Here is a 19,247-nt window from a genome sequence, read left to right on the forward strand (position 1 = left end):
TCACGTGGGCCTTCACACTCCTCAGCACACCCAGATGTACCATGCAAGGCGCTGGGCAACTTCCATTTGTTTTTTTCTGTGACACTTCCAGACTCTCGGGCAAAAATAGCTCTACATATTTGCTGAACATATTTTACACTGGTTTTGTCAGTTACTTGAAGTGAAAAATGATGACAATGAGATGTGTTGCCATAGAATCAAAAGGCTGCCTCCCAACACAGTCAACTAAACCATTGGGCATTTCATTTGTTTCAGTGGCCAATACAGACAAGAATGTGTTTGTCCCTGGCTTTTGGGAGGTCAACAAAAATGGAATTATTTTTCTGTTAATAAAGCTTTCTTTCCTTGCTGTCCTCTTTCCCTTTTATAACTACCTCTTCACAGCTAAAGTTTTTCTCAAGTTATCAAAAAGATAATGTTGTAATCCACCGAAGTAAGTCTCTGCAAAATGCAGTACAAAAAACTAAGCATTTTTCTAAACAAACCCTGTAACAATCTCCCTCCTCACCCAAACACCTCAAAAACACGTTAAACATTCACTATCACAGAAATTTTTAACTAGAATTGTTTCAAACAAGTGAACACTCACTAAACATCATCTTTTTAAGATTCCTTTCAGAAGAGATGGCAAACCTGCCTGCTTCTGAAAAATACCCCTCTCACTGAATTTTCTATAAAATATTTTCAAAACTGACTGACAAGCTTTAGTCTTTTAGATATCACAAGAAATGGTGAACACCAACTCTTTGCTTAACAGGGGCATCAGATATAAGACCAAATCAAATTGACTTGTTTCAATGGTTACCCAATGTACCAAGACAGATTTTTAAAAAAAACCAAGAAGTATAAATAAATGTTGACTAGGACCTGTTATTACCAATACTCCTTCCCTAAACAGTTGATAAAATTTAGCCAACAATTCGCAGAAATATTACCTGAGCTTCCCCATTTACACAAAAATGTAAGGAGAGAACACAGAAATTCACCTACACAGATTCAACTGTAGGGATGTTTTAACCCGGGACTATTATCATCCTCCACATATGCAGTATGGGAGCAGAAAATATCAGTGCTTTACTGTGCTGCTGCTAGCTACATTAAATGAAAAATATTTTAAAACCCAGCAAAAATAATTTAGAATAATGGGCAGTAATTACAAACTTTTAAAATGGAGGCACTTCTGTAAATGTTAATACATCTCTGTCTATTAAACAGAGAGATAAAAGATGCAAAACCCACAAAATTCATACTTTGGAGAAAATAAATAGGCAGGACAAGCACTTGTAAGAGAAAATATTCTGCCCTAAGCAGATTAAGTAAATGAGAGGACAAATTTTAAGTGGTAGGTTTCAATTCATCAGTTTAAGTACTGAAAATTAGTGGTTTTCCTTGTGTAATGACAATTGGAGTAAAGTGTGACAGCACTGACTATGCCCTAAAATAAACAGTCTCTCTGTTAAGCAACTACAGCAATTTAATTCCTTTCTCAACTTAAACACCTCAAACATCCTGCATAAAACTGAAAGCAAAACCAATTAGCAAAACCAACCCAACCAAAATAAAACCAGAAGTTAAAAAGACCTCTACAATTTTTAACCTTTTTTTTCCTTCTTTTAATACACACAGAACAAGTGCATTATGAAAAATGTAAAAGGTACTGAATTTGCTGCTGAATATACATGCAATCCAGATGATCCTGAACTGTGCATTCTGAAAAACACTAAGTCTTTAGAGGCTAGTTAATAAATACCACTGTGGCTCTGTATAATCTAGCCATTACTACCTGGAGTGAAGAGCAGTAATTTCATTTTATTTGTGGCTCTGGTGCAGATCAAATCTCTAATCCTATGCAAGCCAGCAGTGAACTACACACAGCACTAAGAAATGGGGCCTCAGCAACAAGAGAAGCAGGAATCACATCTGACAGTCCGGAGAAGCTGCTCCAAACTTAACGGGCTAACAACGACCTAAAGGGTTATCAAGATTCAAGTAAAGGTGAGAAGTCAAAGCATATTAATTTAAATGCACTGAATTCCCACATGAATTTTCTGATGCAGGAGTAAATTGGCCTTCACTCACTGTAAACCAAGGAAATTAAACTACATACAGCTCACCAAAGTAATTTTATTCCTAAAGACATCACCAGCCAATGGCAATTTAATGCAGTGTAACTTATGAATGTTGATGTTGTACACTTTGGTAATTTGCTTTAATTTGCTTGAGTGCCTTGATCTAGATATAGCCTTAAGGAAAACTTGTATATTGCCATATTAGATTGCATCATCCATTGTATTAAGGAGAAAAGGTTATTTGTGAATGGCAGAACTGTGAAGCACTTGCTTTAACTGGAAAATGCAGAAAATTATCAAAGACTCTTAACTCCCTAATGACTCCTAGCCACGCTCAGGTGGCAACAGCATCACCCTGGAAAGACCTGAGGTGTTTAATTACAAATGAAAAATAAATTAAGATTTTAACCCTTTAAAATAAATCTTGTTTTGGGGAGCTCAGCAGCTCCAAGAGAGCTGTGAGGAAGTTCCACAAGATCCTCGAGTCCTGAAGAGCACTGACTGACAGAGACTCAAAGGCTACCAGGAAGAACAAAGGTTGTGTTTAAGACACGGGAGGGCTTTTCTCCCCCCAAAATGATACACAGTTACTGTTCTCTGATTACCATTGTGTGAGCACAAAGGCATTTCCAGAAATCCATTTATTTTTCATAAAATCCCTAAACAAGATTGGCACCTGGGAAGATCTGCTGCTGAGAAAGGCAGGGAACTTGTGAACTTCAGCTATTAAAGAGCTCCCAGGTCAGCACCAGGCTGGAGGCTACAACAGCTGGACGACAGGCTGGGGGGGGTTAAAAAGCAGCATATTCCAGAAAGAGAATGCCTGTGGATTCTGCTAGAAAGCACACAGGGTCCACCATGGGTTTCTCCTACAGCAGCTTGGCAATAAGGAATAAGCAAGACTGCAGCCAGGGCTTTCTCTGCCAGAGCAGAGAAATATTAAAATATTAAGCAAAAGAATTGAAAACTAACTGAACCACAATGTAGGCAAGTATATACCTTTATACATGGAAAAGTTCAGAGTGAAAAACAAAGAACTGAAAGCAAAATAAAATTCACAGTAACACTAAAATTCACACTGAAGTATAACAGATTCACTACAAGACTGTTAAAATTAATCAACTACCAGTAAATAAACCCAGAATACATCTTTTTTTTTCCCTCATCAGGATAATGTCAAACAGCACACCAAACATATTACAGAAAGGTATAAATGCCTTTCTGCCATTTAACTAGAAGCAAAACACTCCCCCCCCAACCATTATCTTCAGACGTGCCAGAGAACCTCATGCTACTTCCCTGACCCTTGAGAAAATAAAACATCTGCCCACTGCATCAGCTTTTAATCTTCTTATGGACAGAATTAATTTAGCTTCCTTCTGGGCAATGTAGTAGGAAAGGAAACTGGCCAAGCCTACTTGAGCTAAAGTCAGTCTTTTGTTTAAAGAACTAAAAAAAAGGAGGAAGCCCCAAAAAAATCATAGCATACTTCTCAAAGCTGTGAACACTCTTTAGTTATGAAGTATCAATATATTTCTATGTATTTTAGCATAGTTTATAGATGACTTCATTAAAGAAACACTACTTTACTGAACATAAGCAGAAACTCCCTGAAGCATGCCAAACATTAAATGTCAGGTTTATCAATCACTTTCATTCCACTTATGAGAGGCATCAGAAAAAGTTACATTATTTCCTTAAAGGTATGATTCTTATTCATAACTAAGAACTTTCACAAATATTAGTATACTTGTAACTGGTATTTAAATTTAATCCATTCTGGATCTTAACCCGGAGGGTGTTGAGTACTTATTACCTTTTATATTCTATTCCTCTCAGCTCCATATAGAGGAGTAATAAAATCATAGTTGAAAATATTTTCTGTGTATTGCAAATTTCCGTCTCTAAAACGTTCCCTGCATATGGATTATTGTTGTGGTACTCGTTCTTTAAAATTATCTAATACCCACATTCGTATCTGAAAGGATTACAATTCACAGTGTTTGGTAGTACAAGCCAACTACAGGCAGCTTTCCAGAGAAGAAAATAAAAGGACATTAAGAGTCTTGCTGAGAACTGCCAGGGGAAGGAATGTAAGAGACATATTGAATCTGTGTTTTTGTTGTACAGTACAATAACATGCGTATGCAAGTTACCCTTATTAAATATTTAGCTCACCTTGGGTGAGCAAACTGCCTGATTAGGCAATTCTTTCATTATTCTGAATGGGAATTGTAACAAACAAGTAAACACCATTTTCAAAAGATTTCAATTATGAACAAGGAAGTTGATTTACATGTTAAAACTCAACCTACAGAATTTGAACCAACTGTAAACCTACTCTTTAAAACCAGATGTAGCATTATACCAGGTAGTTCAGAGTCCCTTTAGACTTTAATTTCTAAGACAGCATTATGATCCATTTAGTATTCTAATATGTATTTTATTACTTTAATCAGCATTTCACCTGCTGTTCATGTCCACACATTTTTAGAAGCTTTTTCCTGACATTATTTCCCAGATCTAATTAGACATATGAAATCTACTATAAAAATCATTGGTTTGTTACAGTTCATGATGTCACCCAAAACCAGAATGGATTTTATAATGTACATTATAATATATTGTACATATTATTAGCTCCAAAACATTTGGCTTAAGGCATTATAAATCCCTCTCCATCCACAAGTCTTTTGTTTTACTTAGTAATCATGATGAAACACAATTAGGCAGGTTATCTGTTTTGATGACAACTGTATTCCATTTTCATTTCAGTTATTCTGAAATCTGTTTGCCTGATTTACATCAACTGCTCCAAAGATAAGTAGGAAGTAGGGCTGATGAGGGTGCATCATGCAGCACTGCTTAAGTCTCCATATTCCAAAGGAAAAGGAGAGTGGTTTTCCCACCCACCCGCCAGGAAACAGCTTTGTTAGCAGTCTACTTCAGCAGCATTTCCTCTCTTCTGCCACACTGTGTTTTGAAACTACTTTCCAATTTCAATAAAACCTGTGGAAAAGTTATTGCCTTTGTCAAATTTTTATGAAAATTGCTGGCCAGGGAAATTAAACCCTCAAATTACTGCTCCCAGGGAGTGAAAGGCAGGCAGTGCTTTTTCTTTGTCTCCTCACAATGGCAGCACCAAGCCACCCAAAAGCAAACATCTATAATTTATCAGCTGCACTTCTTTCCAAGTGAAGGGAGGGTATGAGGAGACACCCACCTCCCTTCGTGGAAGAGAGGTTTAGGTGATTAAAGAGACAAAAGACAATATTTATAGTCCCTATGAAGAAAAACCTAGAGTTTAAAAAATATTCTAAATTAAAAGTATTATGAATTTACAGCAACTAGGCTGACAGCCAACTACCAGCAATCTTATCACATCACTGCATCACTTTGCTTAGTCACACAAAGTTTTGCTTTGCACTTTCACTGAATTTTAAAAGCATATCTATTGCTTATGCACAAAATCTACTCACATACCTTTATGGAGAGCCAAAAAAGGAAGATACTTTAATTCCAAAAATACATCCAGAGTCTCCTAAAGCAGCAAAGAGTTTGACTTCCTAAACCTTAATGTGCCAAATGCAATATTCGTGTTGTATGAATTCTAACCAACAGTTTTATAGGCCAGCTAATCGAATTATGTATTTGTAAAAAATAGTTGTTCTCAAAGTTATTTATAAATTTATTTCAATTTACCAACTGCTTTAGGTAAACTTCTTTCAATTTACCAATTGCTTTAGATAAACTTGACATTTTAAGTACATTGGACAAACCCTCATTATTTAAAATAGTTAAGTACTGAAGATGCAAAAATCCAAGATTAGCTTTTTACATTTTATAAGAACACAGGAATGTTTGGATCTTAAAGAAATTTACATTCACACAATGCATCTATTGACTCACAAAGATAAGAAACCAGATTTATTTTTAACGGATTGTTATCTTCAGTGATAAGTCTCAAAGTCCTATATGTATGAGGTTTGTTTACTTAGAAAAATCCCAAACTAAAAATCTCCAGAAAATCCCACAAGGTTTTTGGGAATGAAGAGGGGCAACACAGAAAGGGTGAATGGAAATTAAAAGAGACAATACATCACTGAATGCCTACCTACATGCACTTTCATACATACACAGGTCTCCCCTCAACTCAGCTGAACGTGTCTTTAAGAGAGTTTTAGATGAATAAAGCCCAAAGAACCACCCTTCCAGCAGCAGCAATGCAAGGAGTTTCTGCAATAGCATATTGCTCAGGGAAAACATAAATATAGCTCCAGATGGCAGCTCAGCAGATCACAATTCCAGGTATATTCTGGAAGGTCTGATCAGTGCTGCCTAAATGCCAGTTGAGCGAGCCATAACTAATGCAGAGTTCATTATTTGGTCTTTCCAGTCATTTACCTAAGGAGAAAGCCTGTGCTGAAACAGATTGTTATCTAGGACCACCAGTAGCAGACCTGAATAAACCAGGACTTTGCCTACAGATTTTCCTAACAAAGATAAATAAAACACATTTAAACAACCTGAAAGTGAGGATGATGATTCCAGAGCAACAGTATGTGGCTGCATAAAAGACACAGGCAGATTAACACCTGGATTTAGATGGAACAATAAAATCACAAAGTTGGAGGCCAAAATATAGTCAGCCTTATCAATTACCTTCTTAAATGGTGCAAGAAGGAACTGCTAAAAAAAGCTTAAAAATATGTCCTATTTTGCTATTCTAACTGCCCCTTCCCATTAGTAACGTTGCACTACATGAAAAACAGTGTTGAATGACATCACCTAAAATCTGTCCCCCAAAAGACTAAGAACCAGGGTTCTTACCTTAGCATTTCATTAACATTTGCCTCCAAAGATCTGGCTCAGTTCTGAGCTCTGCAGGTTTAATGTGCTTTGAAAATACTGTCTGTACCTTACATATTCTGATGTAAGAACTTAAGAACACCTGCCCATAACACACTTGTAATAACTGTACACCTGTGAAGACAGTCTGCCACACTGAGACACCCTCTGGTTGGATTCACACACTACCAGTCACATACTGAAAGAGTTCAATCAAAGGAAAAATCCCAACAGAACAACAAAACAAACCCACAACTGCAAAAAGAAAAGGAATGGAGGAGGATCTTTAAAATAGCAACACCAGAACAAAGTCCACAAATTGAAACAACAGTCCTTAAGTATGTCCAAAGAGGGCAACAGTAAGGACAAAGTACAGAACTTATAAAAATAATTTAAAACATCATAAAGGAGAGTTTACTCTGGTTTAACTAAGTAGTAGTAGATAGCATGAGTGAGATGGGATTTGAGGCATGTTCCTATGGTTACAATCAAGCTATCCTAATTTCCAAGCTCAGAAGATGGTATGACTATGATGCTAAGTTACATATATGTAAGTACTCCAAGCAGAAAACTTGTTTCCACAAATAATGAATTCTACCCTACTTTATTAAGAGCAAACAAGTAAGTAGTAAAGAGTCACGTGGCCTAATGACAATGGCAATATGAAAAACTGAACAGAGAAGGAATTCTTGACTCAGTCATCTCAGATTAGCTACATAAATTACTCAGATGATCATTCAATATTTGAATTGTAACTTTGATTTAGTGACTGTATCATGAATTGCCAAGTGTTAGAAACCTTCAAAACTTTGCTAAAACTCTTACTCAAAGACAAGGGGATGGCTACCCATGTGACTATTTTGAAAACTAGAAGGGATGTTAAAGTGAACTGTTTTCTGATTCTTCATTTGACACACGCTCATTTCTACTGGGTCTGCAACACCCTTACACCGCCTTCAATAGCTGTGAATAAATTCCAACCCCACATAATAGCTGAGCTGTTCATTTCCCAGTAGAAGAAATTTGATGACAAACTGTCAGGTGAAGATGCAGTTGTTATATATTCATTAGCTGTTTGGAGATAACTTATGGGGGGAAATATGCTAATACCATTATTTAATGCTTGTGCAACACACAATGCTTGATTGTTCAGAACAATTAGGACAAAGTATAAAATTGTGTCACTCAGGCTCAGTTGGAATTTTCTGAGCAACACCCTACAAAACTTTCATGCACAGATATTCCACACAAATCTTAAGATACAAGAAACACAAATGAATCTAAGCAGAATCCTATACAAGATTCAAGTAGAAAGTGAACATCCAATTCAAAGAGTACAAATGAAGTTTCCCAGGCAGTTTTATTTTGGCTCATGTTTCCAAATGAGAGTGACTCCTCCAACATTCATAAAGGATCCAAGTCCTAGTGCACAGTGTACATGGCAGATGAGTTTGTCAAGGGATACTCCCAGGGCTAGCAAATACACTCATGTCATTCAGCTTTAGATCAAGACAGGTCTAGCAAGTCATCTTACAACTCATATGAAACATGTTTGAGGCTTTCAAGCTTTTGTAAGTAAAGCTTCCTGGATGTCTAAAGTCACTCAAGGACTTGACAGACATGCCACAAGCACACTTAGCACGCTGACACAATCAAGTTCCACACACAGCAGTGACTCCAGACACGTTCATTCAGGAACAAAGCCACGTGGCTCCAGGTCTTGCTCCCTCTTTTGTTCAGTAGTGTGCAGGGCAACAGAGCAATGCCTAACTTTCAGAGGCATAACTGGTTATACAACATCCCCTTCTTTTCTTGAATTTGCAGTTCTTAGTCTCAAAATAAAAGAGAACCTATTATGAGGGACAAAACAGGCAGTTCTATTGTATAATGCAGCACAACAGCAAGATGTCTTGGCACAGATGTACACGATTTACAACCACAAAGAAAACGAGTGCACACCATTGTTCAACCTAACACATTTTCTTGAAAGCAGTATTTGTATGTGATTTTCCTTGGTCTCTATCAGCTTGACTATTTACACTAAAACTCTTTAAAGGAAAGTAATTTAATATTTGAAACATGACTGAGGCAATGAAATGCCAACCACTGAAATTGTTGTGTGAGCCTTAACTATAAAATACAGTAATAGTCCTTAGGAAACTTGGTTGCATTTCATCCACTCTCATTAGAGTAATACAGACAGAGAAAACCCTCTTGTCTGTTACCCAAGAGCAGCATAAGGTTGCTGGCAGATGTTCTGGAGAAGCATCCATTTCTCCAGCTCAAAGATTTTTTGAGTTCCTGGGCATGTCCTAGTCCTTAAACCTCATGGACCAAGAACCTCACGGGTATGTCTAAATTACAGTTACAGATAAGTATATTTAATGTGGAAAAAAATTTACAAATTCAATGAAAACAAGTCTCTACCTCCAGCATCATCTATGGAAAACTCTTCTAAAAAATATGCCCTCCATGCAAATCTATTTAACAGCTTTCTTCACCTCCTCTTGATGGTTAATAACTGAATAGGATGCACACAGAGAATTCTGCTCAGCCCGCGGAGAGAAGCGGGGGCTGTTGTTACACTCACATTGAGAATAATGACCAGCTTATGCACAGGCTGCATCAAAATTATGCTCCACTTCAGAGCCTGTTTCAAACACTTTCAAAGAGTCCATTGTTCTGTTGACCTCCCTCAATACCACTTTCCTCAAACATTTTAATGAGACTAGGACATGACACAGAAAACTGGTAACATGTGGATAAGTAGGTATCTCTCCCCTATCTCTAATATTAAATTTTTATTTGTGTTTTAAAGATAAGGGTCATTTATCTGTACATTGAGAGACGACGTCCAATTCCACCATATGCTTCTGAAAGGTCATTTCAATTTTTGGCCCTGAATCACAACCTTAATTCCTCATGATCAGATATAGAGATCTTGTGGATTTACCAATTCACACAGAAGCATATCAATTATCTTAATTCTTTCATATAAAATACATGCATCCACCATGTTGATTGCTTCTGCCCCAACATGCTTCCTCTCCAAGGACCCAGTCCGTGAAGTGACACAAACTTAGCAATTCCATTTGTTGTTCTACACACTATTTCTTTGAAAATACAAAGGTTAAACAATCTCTCAGTTAAAAAAATAAATAAAATTACAGAGGTCATACCAACTCAAAAGATTTTGAGTGCAACAACAGCACAATCCTTAGATTAATTAATGCCCAAAATCTGATACTGACCACAAACTGATGAAAAACACTGTTGACCTTAGAGGTGCTGAATCAGTCTTCAATTCTCAAAATAAGCCTGCCTGTACTGTGGCTTACATGGGGACTCCCTTTTTAGTTAGTTGTTTTCTGGTGGGACTATCAAATGTATTTAATTATTGACAATCTCATATGTTTACTCAGGGTACTTTTACCTAGAGATTGTTGTAAAGCCTGGCAGTGTACACTGGAAAGAGGGATGTTACATCTGTCAGTTTTCAGGAAGAACATTATCACTGAACTCAGAAGCACTGAAAACTTAGGTGGAATTTCTTACCAGAGATAAAACTTACTAAGTTTGGATACACCCCAGAAATTTGCCTTTGAGTTTGCTACAAGTGAAGTCCCTCAGTGAAAGCCTCCCTAACTATACTGATCAATGAGGTGTAACCCCAAACTATCTGGGAAGGCTATCAGCTCAATACCTGCAAGAGCTGATGTATCCACCTGTTTAGTAAGAGAAAGAAATACCAACACTAGTTCTGGCTGCTTATGAGTGCAGGTGATCAATGACAAATTCCATTACTAGCAGCAAAAACAAAAGATAAAAGAAGCTTCTGAGCTTCAGCAGTCCTGAATGCTAAAAGAAAGCACAAGTTTAAACCAGGAGAGCTTTCCAGCAATTAGGAAAAACAACAAAATCATTTCTACAAGGGCCTGCTGCAGTGCTGTGCAGATCTGGTTCACATGCACACAAGTTTACAGCCTCCCTGAATCACAGCTCACGACCACTCGGGGCTCTCAGAACTCAGAGGAAATCACCCCAACAACTCCACAGGCTATCATGCTATTACTTTTTTTCATACTCAAGTCATGAAAACTTGAGTAAAACCAGCACCACCATCGCTATTATTGCAATGGATAAACCAATCCCATTTGCAAGTGCACACAGTCAATACAGGGCATGCCTTCACTTGGAAGAGGATACAGGTCAGTTCCCCCATATAACAGCCAGGTTTATCAGACACTTGTGAAAAAGCAACTTCTCCCTCTCCTGACACAAGTGCAGATAACTAGATTCCCTGCTATACAGGGGATTATGCTCGGAAGTGAAGGTTGCAGAAAGTCATGCTGCACAGTTCGCAACATAAAGCCCTGGGTAACTCGATAGTAGCAAGAGCTACCACCACTAAGTCAGTTGTTTCCAAAACATCATCAAGCCAGGCAAATAGAAAGTGCCACAGGTATTAAAAAAAAAAAAAAAATCTTTCTGAGGAAGATGCCCTGTTATAAACAATTCCAGGTCCAGAATAATGAAATCATGCCTTCATAATAAAAACTCAATAAATAAGTCCGTTCTTCCTACGAGAAAGTAAGTCTGCCAATTAAGCAAAAACCCTGTTACAGAGAAGAACTGCCAGCAGCACAAGTTATTTTAGCTGACATTACTTCAGAAAAAGCCCACCATTCACCATCTGTTCTGGCACAAATTCTGAATGCTAAGAAAGTTTCCAACATCACTGATGAAAAGAAAGCAGTCAAGATGAAGTTTTTGTTTTGCTGTTAAAAAGAACAAGCATCTAGGACAACTCACATTGCAGGAAGAACAAACACAAAACAGAAGTTTTGCACATTTCATAAAAATCATGATGGAGAATTCCAATAAGGCAGAGTGCAACTGAAAGACATGTATGGAATGTAACAGGAAACAAATAAAGGTTCTTACAAATTTTACATGAGAAGCAGGTGGGCAACTCCAAATTTAGCTCAGGTAACAAGCATAAATTTTAAGGGAATATGACTGCTCTCCAGAAAGACAATGGAAGCAAGCACCACAGAAGAAACAGAGGACCTACCTATGTCAAGGAGAACAATGGCTTTAAAAATGAACCTTTCAAATTTCACCATTCCTCTGGAAATCAGAGGGCTAAAGTTTAAAGACAGACTCTAACCAATAGCTACCCAATGTTTCAATTCCTTTGGAAAGTTTGATGAGCTCATACAAGGATTATACCAATACTATGAGATAGCAGATGACATCTTATAGTTAGAATGAATTCCAGTGTTATCCTCCATACTCCTATAATTTAGCCACTGAGTATAATGTACTTTTCCATTAAACACCTAGGGGAAGAAACTACTTTCCCATTTCCTCTCTAGTTTGTCTAGCATAAAAAAATATGTACAAACCAAAAAAAAAACCCCTGAGTAAAAGCAAAATATGAAGCTTGTTATCTGGCAGGAGATTAACTATTCTACATAAAAATGTGATCTCAGATTATAGGTTAGAACTATGTGGTCCAATACCATGACAAAGTTTGGACAAAAACAGATGAACATAATTAACAGACTTATTTCTCCCCTATCTGAAACAAAAAACCAGTATGTCACTGCAATTTATGAATGAGCTAAACGTTAAGGGCACCTTTTTAACAGTCTGTAAAATAAGGCTCCAAAAATCCCTTACAATTCCTTTCTTAAACAAAAGCTTAATGACAGATGGAGTTTTAATATTTCTCATGACACCAGATGATGCCTTATGTGCAATCATGCAATACCTCTTAAACAGTTATTTCAAAAAATTCCAGTTTATGTTAAAAAAAGGTTTACTAGTTATTTAATATCCATTTTATTTTCTTTCTAAATGAAGAAACCAACAAGGACAGCTTAATAACAACCTTAAAACTCTAGGTAGTAGGCTCAATGCATGAGGTAGTATTCCTAGAACAAAAAACCTTAACTATGTTTTATGACCTTAAAAAACCCATATAATTTTTAGAGTTACTGTGCATCCCTTCACTTTTACAGATTTTACACAGATAAGCTTAAAACATTTCTATTTTACTATAATCCTGCTTTTTTCTTCTTTCTTTCTTTTTCCTCCCCACAGGACAATTTAAACAGAACCTACTTAATAAGCCACTTCAAGTCACTACCACTTGAAACAGGTATCTTATACTGCAGAAACCTGGGTTCGGTGTAACAGCACTGTTTGATCCCTCATAAAGCAGCCCAAAATTCATGCAAAGTTCAAGAGCAAATCTTCAGACACAAGAGATTAATAGGTAATATTTTTTCTTCACCCAATCAATTTCTGAATTCATTTAGAAAGAACCCAGTTTATAACTAAGTAGATTCCTTCCTTCGATACTCCCTCCCTTTTTTTTTTTAAGTATGCTAGAGTCTAGAGGAAGTTGGGAATGAAATATCTGGGAAAGAACTTTTATCAAACAAGAAAAAACTCTGAATGTTTTTAAGAAATTTACACACAAGATACTATTTGATGTTCAAATTAGGAGTGCAAACTAGAAGTAGTGCATGGATTTAGGAGAGTGTTTAGTGCTGTCTATTCATCAGATTTATGTAGGTATGCAGATGGCAAAAACCTTAATGAGGGCACTACATCAGTTTTGTAGCATCTGTCCTACTTACCAGCAGATCAAAACAGGATTTATTTGAGAGCATTCAACTCACTTCCACAAAAGCAGACAAATAAAGGGAGCCAAAAAAAGGGAGAATCTGAGGGTCTTTCTTTCTCATCTGTGTCTGTTGCAATTCCCACCAACAGCATTGTACAGTCATACAAAAGAAATCCACCTCACTAGACTACAAAGCTTCAACAGTAATGCCAAGGTCAAATTCTTCCACCACCAAACAAATTTATTTTATTAAATACAGAATAGGAAACAGAGCAATGTTCCAAAACCTAGTTTTATTACTTCAGTTTTGTGAGTGTAGTTTTATCACTACGAACTATGTCCTTCCCAGACACACCTAAGGTGAGCAAAACTCTGGGTATGTCAAGTAGAGCAGAAAAAGGCTGCACCTCCACAAGAAGAATCTGCCAGCCAAGCCATCCCAGCACACCTTTACTGCAAACAAATCCCTAAGTCCTCTAAAACACGTAGATCACATAAAACATTTTACCTTTTCATGGAGAATAGCTTCCACCAATTCTGTTACTCAACCTAAGTGACCTTCTAGAGACTAGGCCAGGCTGACAAGATATCTGTATCTCTAAACATATATCAATAGGTACACTATCACTTTATAAAACAAAGTAAAGACTTCCAGCTTACCGTTACAGACTTCAGAGTCATTCCGTGGTAGGTGCCCATAGTGTCAATCTTGAAGCCTTCCGTTTCTGCAAAGGAAAAAAAGTCTTCTGTAAGTCATTGTGAACACAGGAGTGTCATGTCTAAATGGACAACACTGGAAATACCTCTGAAATTGGTTTTTCAAAGAAAGCATTTGCTGTTGGTAGTGGTTTAGGTTCTGATCACAATACAAAACCTGCTTAGTCATTAAGAAATATGCTTTCTTTAGAGAGAGGTCCATTTGATATTTCTGCTTTCTGTAACCAGAATAAGCTTTTCCTGCTGCACAGAATAATTTAAACCACTTCAGAGAAAGGATATAGACTTAAATCTTTGTGAGAATGTTACAACTTGCATGTGGTCATATGATACAGAGGATAGAATCTGCATGAATTCACACTACCAGACTAAAGGTTATTAAAAAGGTTCTTTGTTTGGTGGGAGTCTGTGTTTGTTTTGGGGTTTTTTTAGGAGTTTTAATTAGATTGAATTTTTGCTAAGTGCCAGAAGCCTACAAGTGCTCAGTGACTAAACCTGCTGCCATTAGCCTGTTTGCTTTTGAATACTCCTTCTCTGACCCCCTATTCTCAGCACTCTAAGACCCAAGTATAAGCTCCTGAATACTGCCACCAGAACTTGTAAGAAAACCTTTTCCCTTTTGTAAATTCCCTAGCCTCATGCATCTACTGTCAACTGATCCCATCAACCAACCACCCAACTAATTCCTCCTTAAAATGGCATGATAATCACTGATCAAATCATGGTAAGCAGGCATTTGTCTATAACTAATTTTGAGCTATTTCAACTAGACTTGGGTAAAAGGTACTGTGTAGAAACAGCTATTTGGAACTGGTACATTTTTGTTATAAAACCTTCATAAAATGTATCAGCACAAAAATATACGAGACAAAAAAAATAATGAAGAATCAAAGCAATGCTTCTATCTGAACCTACAAAAAGTCCAAGAAAAATATTTGATTTTCAAAACTGTTAGAGCTTCTTGCTCTCATCATGAGTAAATTAACTTGAATTGAAACCCAGACAACCTTGAAAACAATGCAGATGCTCTGGGAAGCATCTGTGGTTGCTCATCCTTTCTTCCTTAGATGAGGAAGATTATCAGAGACTAGTAGGAAATGAGGCAGAAAAGATTCCCAGATTTAATAACTCTCCAGTGTCTAGAAAAAGACACTTAAGAGTTGAAAATTGATCATACTCCTCTCACCACAGGGATAGTCATCTACTTTCTGAACATTGGTTTGGGTTTTACTTTTTCCACTCATTCCCTCAATTGTGCTACCAGACCTGCCACCAACTACCAAGTGGAGATGCCCAGTGTTAGTGACAGTGTTTTGTTTTATATCGTCACCTCAGCTCCAGCCCTGCTTCATCTGCCCCTTCTGCCAGATTTTACATTTCTGAACTACAGAGTTGATTCTGAGATGGTAAAAATGCAGGTACAGTCACACAAAAATCCAGCCTTTCCTACTAAAACAAAGGGGAAAAAAAGAAGGAAAAAAAGCAGCCTAGCCTCCCCATATAAATTGATACTGCCTTACCACCTTTCCCCTCAACCCCAGGCTGTAACTATGCCTTGAGTCCTAACTCAAAGGTCACACAGCTGAACTTGAGCTTAAGGTGGTCAGATGCAACTGCACTAACACTTCCATGGGTAACAGTGTTTAACAGTTTTCTCTTTGACTATATGAGTCACTGTTTCTGGGCAAGGAGCATATTAATATTTCAGGTAATGCCTGGAACCTTGTAGAACACTTGGTAGAACACTCCCTAGGTTTAAGAAATGCTTTTGCTGACCTGGAATGACATAAATCAAAGGTGTATCATGTGGGCTGACAGTTGTTTCTGAATTTCAGAAGGTCACCAACAGAGGAACCTTTCCAGTTTCCAGATTGACCTATTATGGGTTCCTCGTGCCTGTGACATGCAGAATTTCCAACCATTTCAGTGAGATGTTCTTTCCAAAGAATAGACACAACCGTTAACAAGGCCAGCACAGCATCCCCCATTGTGCCTGGCCTGCCATGGCTTCTTTCCTCTCAGTACAAATCCTGGCTCTATAATTATTTCTACATGTTTGTTCCCTGTCTCCATCAGCATTGCAAAGGGAATAAAGGCCCACAGAGCCAGCAGCACAGTCAGAAAGTAAATCAAAGGGGAGAGAGGCACCTGGCAGAGAACAAGCCTCTGCTCTATTGCCACTGGTTTCATCTTTTGCAAAAATCTTTCCAAGTCTCTCATAAAATCTGTCCTAGTTTATTTAATGAGCCACAAGAGCCACAAACCACAGCTCTGGATCTCACCAGCTTCCTGCTCCCGGCCTTGTGCTGACCCTTCCTCCTAGCAGGAGAAGTAAACAGCTAGGATGAAGAGCCCCTTGTTGCCTCAAGCATCTGAGTGGGCTCTCCAGCCTGCTGGATGTTTCCAGCATCTACACAGGGCCTCCAGTGCTATATAGCAGCTACTCAGGTAGTAAATAAAATAGTTCTGACAATTTGCAAATAATGGTATAGCAGTTTTCCTTATTAATGCAAATCTAAGAGATGTTAAATGCTCAAAGCAGAATGCAGGTACCCACTTTACATTCCTGCAAACAGTAACTGCAGCCACTACCAGACCTACTGCAGAGCTCAAGGTCTGCTCTCGGCAGTAGGGTGGGACCAGTAGAAGAAGCCACCTCCCAAACTGCCCACTGACTCTCAAATGTCCTGCCTCTAACTATCAAGCAACTGGTGAATCAGAGTTAAGCATTGCCAGCTTCCAGGTAGCCACAGCAGCCCTCCCTGAAGTGGCAGCAGCACGGACACTTTTCTCAGAATGGAGCTTTTTCAACCCGATCCTCTCACATACACCATGTGATATTCTGTCAGCCACTCACTTCTCTTACACAAATAAACACTGCTACAAGTGACAGCCCTGCCACTTGCACTTTTGTGCCATTTTGTACACTTGGCCACAACCAGCAGCACCTTCAGCTCCACTCACTGTGCACGCTCTGTGAAACAAATGCTTCCAAGTCAGGGACTCCACAGCTACAGCTTCATTTCCACTTCAAAAATTGCTAAAGGTGTTAGCTAGGTTAATGTTGTAAAAGATATTCAAGAACCAGGCTAGAAAGCAGAGAGGCACTTCTTCCAGAGCATTCTCCAAGGACAGTGGCTGACCCTGATGCAGCTGCTCAAAGGCAGAGCTGGGATACAAGAGGAACCACAGGCCACAGCAGAGAGGAGCAGAATAGAGAGCGACCTGGAGCACCAGGGGATGTGACCCAGCATACATCAGCATAAATGATCTACCATAACCTCTGACTAAGAACACAAAAGCAATACTTCTCCTCCTCTCCCTCCCAAACCAGCTCCAACCTGTGCTGCTGAGTCATGCACCAGCACTGAGATGAAATGCTCGTGCTTGGCCAAGAATTAGCTTATAACTCCAGCTTCAAAATCCCAGCTTCACTGGTGGTAGTAGAAGCAGCAGTTAAAATGATAAGCCATCTATTAAGAAAAGGGTATTTAAGAAGAAAAGAGTCTTTTAAATAAAAGTAGTGTGATGGCAAGACTTTGGACCCTTATTTTTAAACTTGGAATTAGATGCAGAACAACTGTTAAAAAACTCACTTGAGAGTCTTCAATACATTGGAATTTTTCAATAAAATTGCTACAAAGTTAACATCCACATTTCCCTTAGGCGAAAAGCAGGACATAATAAAGACTTTAACTGCAGGTCTAACACTAAGGAGAAAAGAACGCAAGCAAAGCCCAACAATAATTTCATCATGAAAATCACTGTACTGCAACTTCATCACTCTACTGCAACTTTTTCAGTTTGCCAAATATAATCAGTTTTAGAAACATGCATTGTTGAAAACACCAACATCAACAGATGCCTTAAAAACTACATTGAGAGACTAAACATAATAACTAGTACTGAATAAACAACCCTAAGGCTTCAAAAACATTAACTATCACTAGGGTTTTCTTTTCTTCTCCAGTCATTGCATGTATTATGGTCACAGTCCCACAGTTCAATGACCCAAAGACTGGTAAAAGAACCACACACATTTCTACTGTGGTTCCTCACTAGTTACCTTTCTAGCATCACTACGTATCAATCTGAGTGACTCTTCTTATTTAAAATAATTAGACCTGGAAATGAAGATATGTACCCTAATGTATCAGCTTTTTGGACTGATTATATTCTCCATCACCATTTGGGCACATGTTCCATTTCCTTGCATATAAGCATTAATGGTCAGAGTGTCTTCTATTTGCTTAAAGCTCACTGCTCTACATCCATCCAGGTCACTCTGCACTTGGATTCTGCACCTGCTGCAGCCCTAGTCATCCAATCCGGGCATGAACTTGAGCTCTGATGCATTACCAAAACAATAATAGCTTTAAAAAGACACATTAGCCTGAATTTCTGGAAGGAAGTCAAGGTAAACAGAAACAGAACAAAGCAGCATGTCTCTTAAAACACTTAAGAGCTCAAGTTAAAGACTTGGTTTGAATTGTGGATGAATAAGATTGAATAACCACTTCTTTTTTCAGCTGTATACTCTTCAAACCCCAGATAGCAACAGCTCTGCAACAGCTCTGCAGACTGCCTGGAAATGATTCACTACCCCACTTCACAGCCCCGGTAATTTAATCCTTGACACCAAATTTAATTCTGCGTAAGAGTTTACCAAGCACTCCTTTACAGAACTGTATCCTAACAAGTAAAAGTTTCACATCTGAATTTCCAAGCTACATTAATTACTTTACGAATTCTCTGTACAGTTCATATATAACACCTCTGTAATAATCTTACAAGTAATTAACACCAACATCTTACATTTCTCACGGTACTGTTAAAAGCAATTACAGTATGAATCCACGAGTGTTTTCCATCACCGAATGTACAGGACTGAAAGTTATCAAACTACTTGGTCACACCAAGCCAGAAAATAGAGATAGACCACAGTCTTTTTCCAAATGGGAATCTCCTGCACATAT

The 19,247-nt window shown here is 38.0% G+C and overlaps 1 protein-coding gene across 1 annotated transcript in view; it reads right to left on the reverse strand.

The window, feature by feature from the left end:
- The window catches only part of CDC73 (cell division cycle 73), a 105,752-nt gene that overhangs the window by 56,410 nt on the left and 30,095 nt on the right, over nt 1-19,247 (reverse strand). The window contains exon 10 of the mRNA XM_051804734.1: nt 14,215-14,279. Within this exon, the coding sequence (XP_051660694.1) occupies nt 14,215-14,279 (65 nt within the window). The remainder of the gene's footprint in view (nt 1-14,214; nt 14,280-19,247) is intronic.

The sequence above is a fragment of the Manacus candei genome, unplaced genomic scaffold, assembly GCF_025592945.1.
Source record: "Manacus candei isolate 608988 ecotype Guabito, Panama unplaced genomic scaffold, ASM2559294v1 h1tg000005l, whole genome shotgun sequence".
Classification (NCBI taxonomy): Eukaryota; Metazoa; Chordata; class Aves; order Passeriformes; family Pipridae; genus Manacus; species Manacus candei.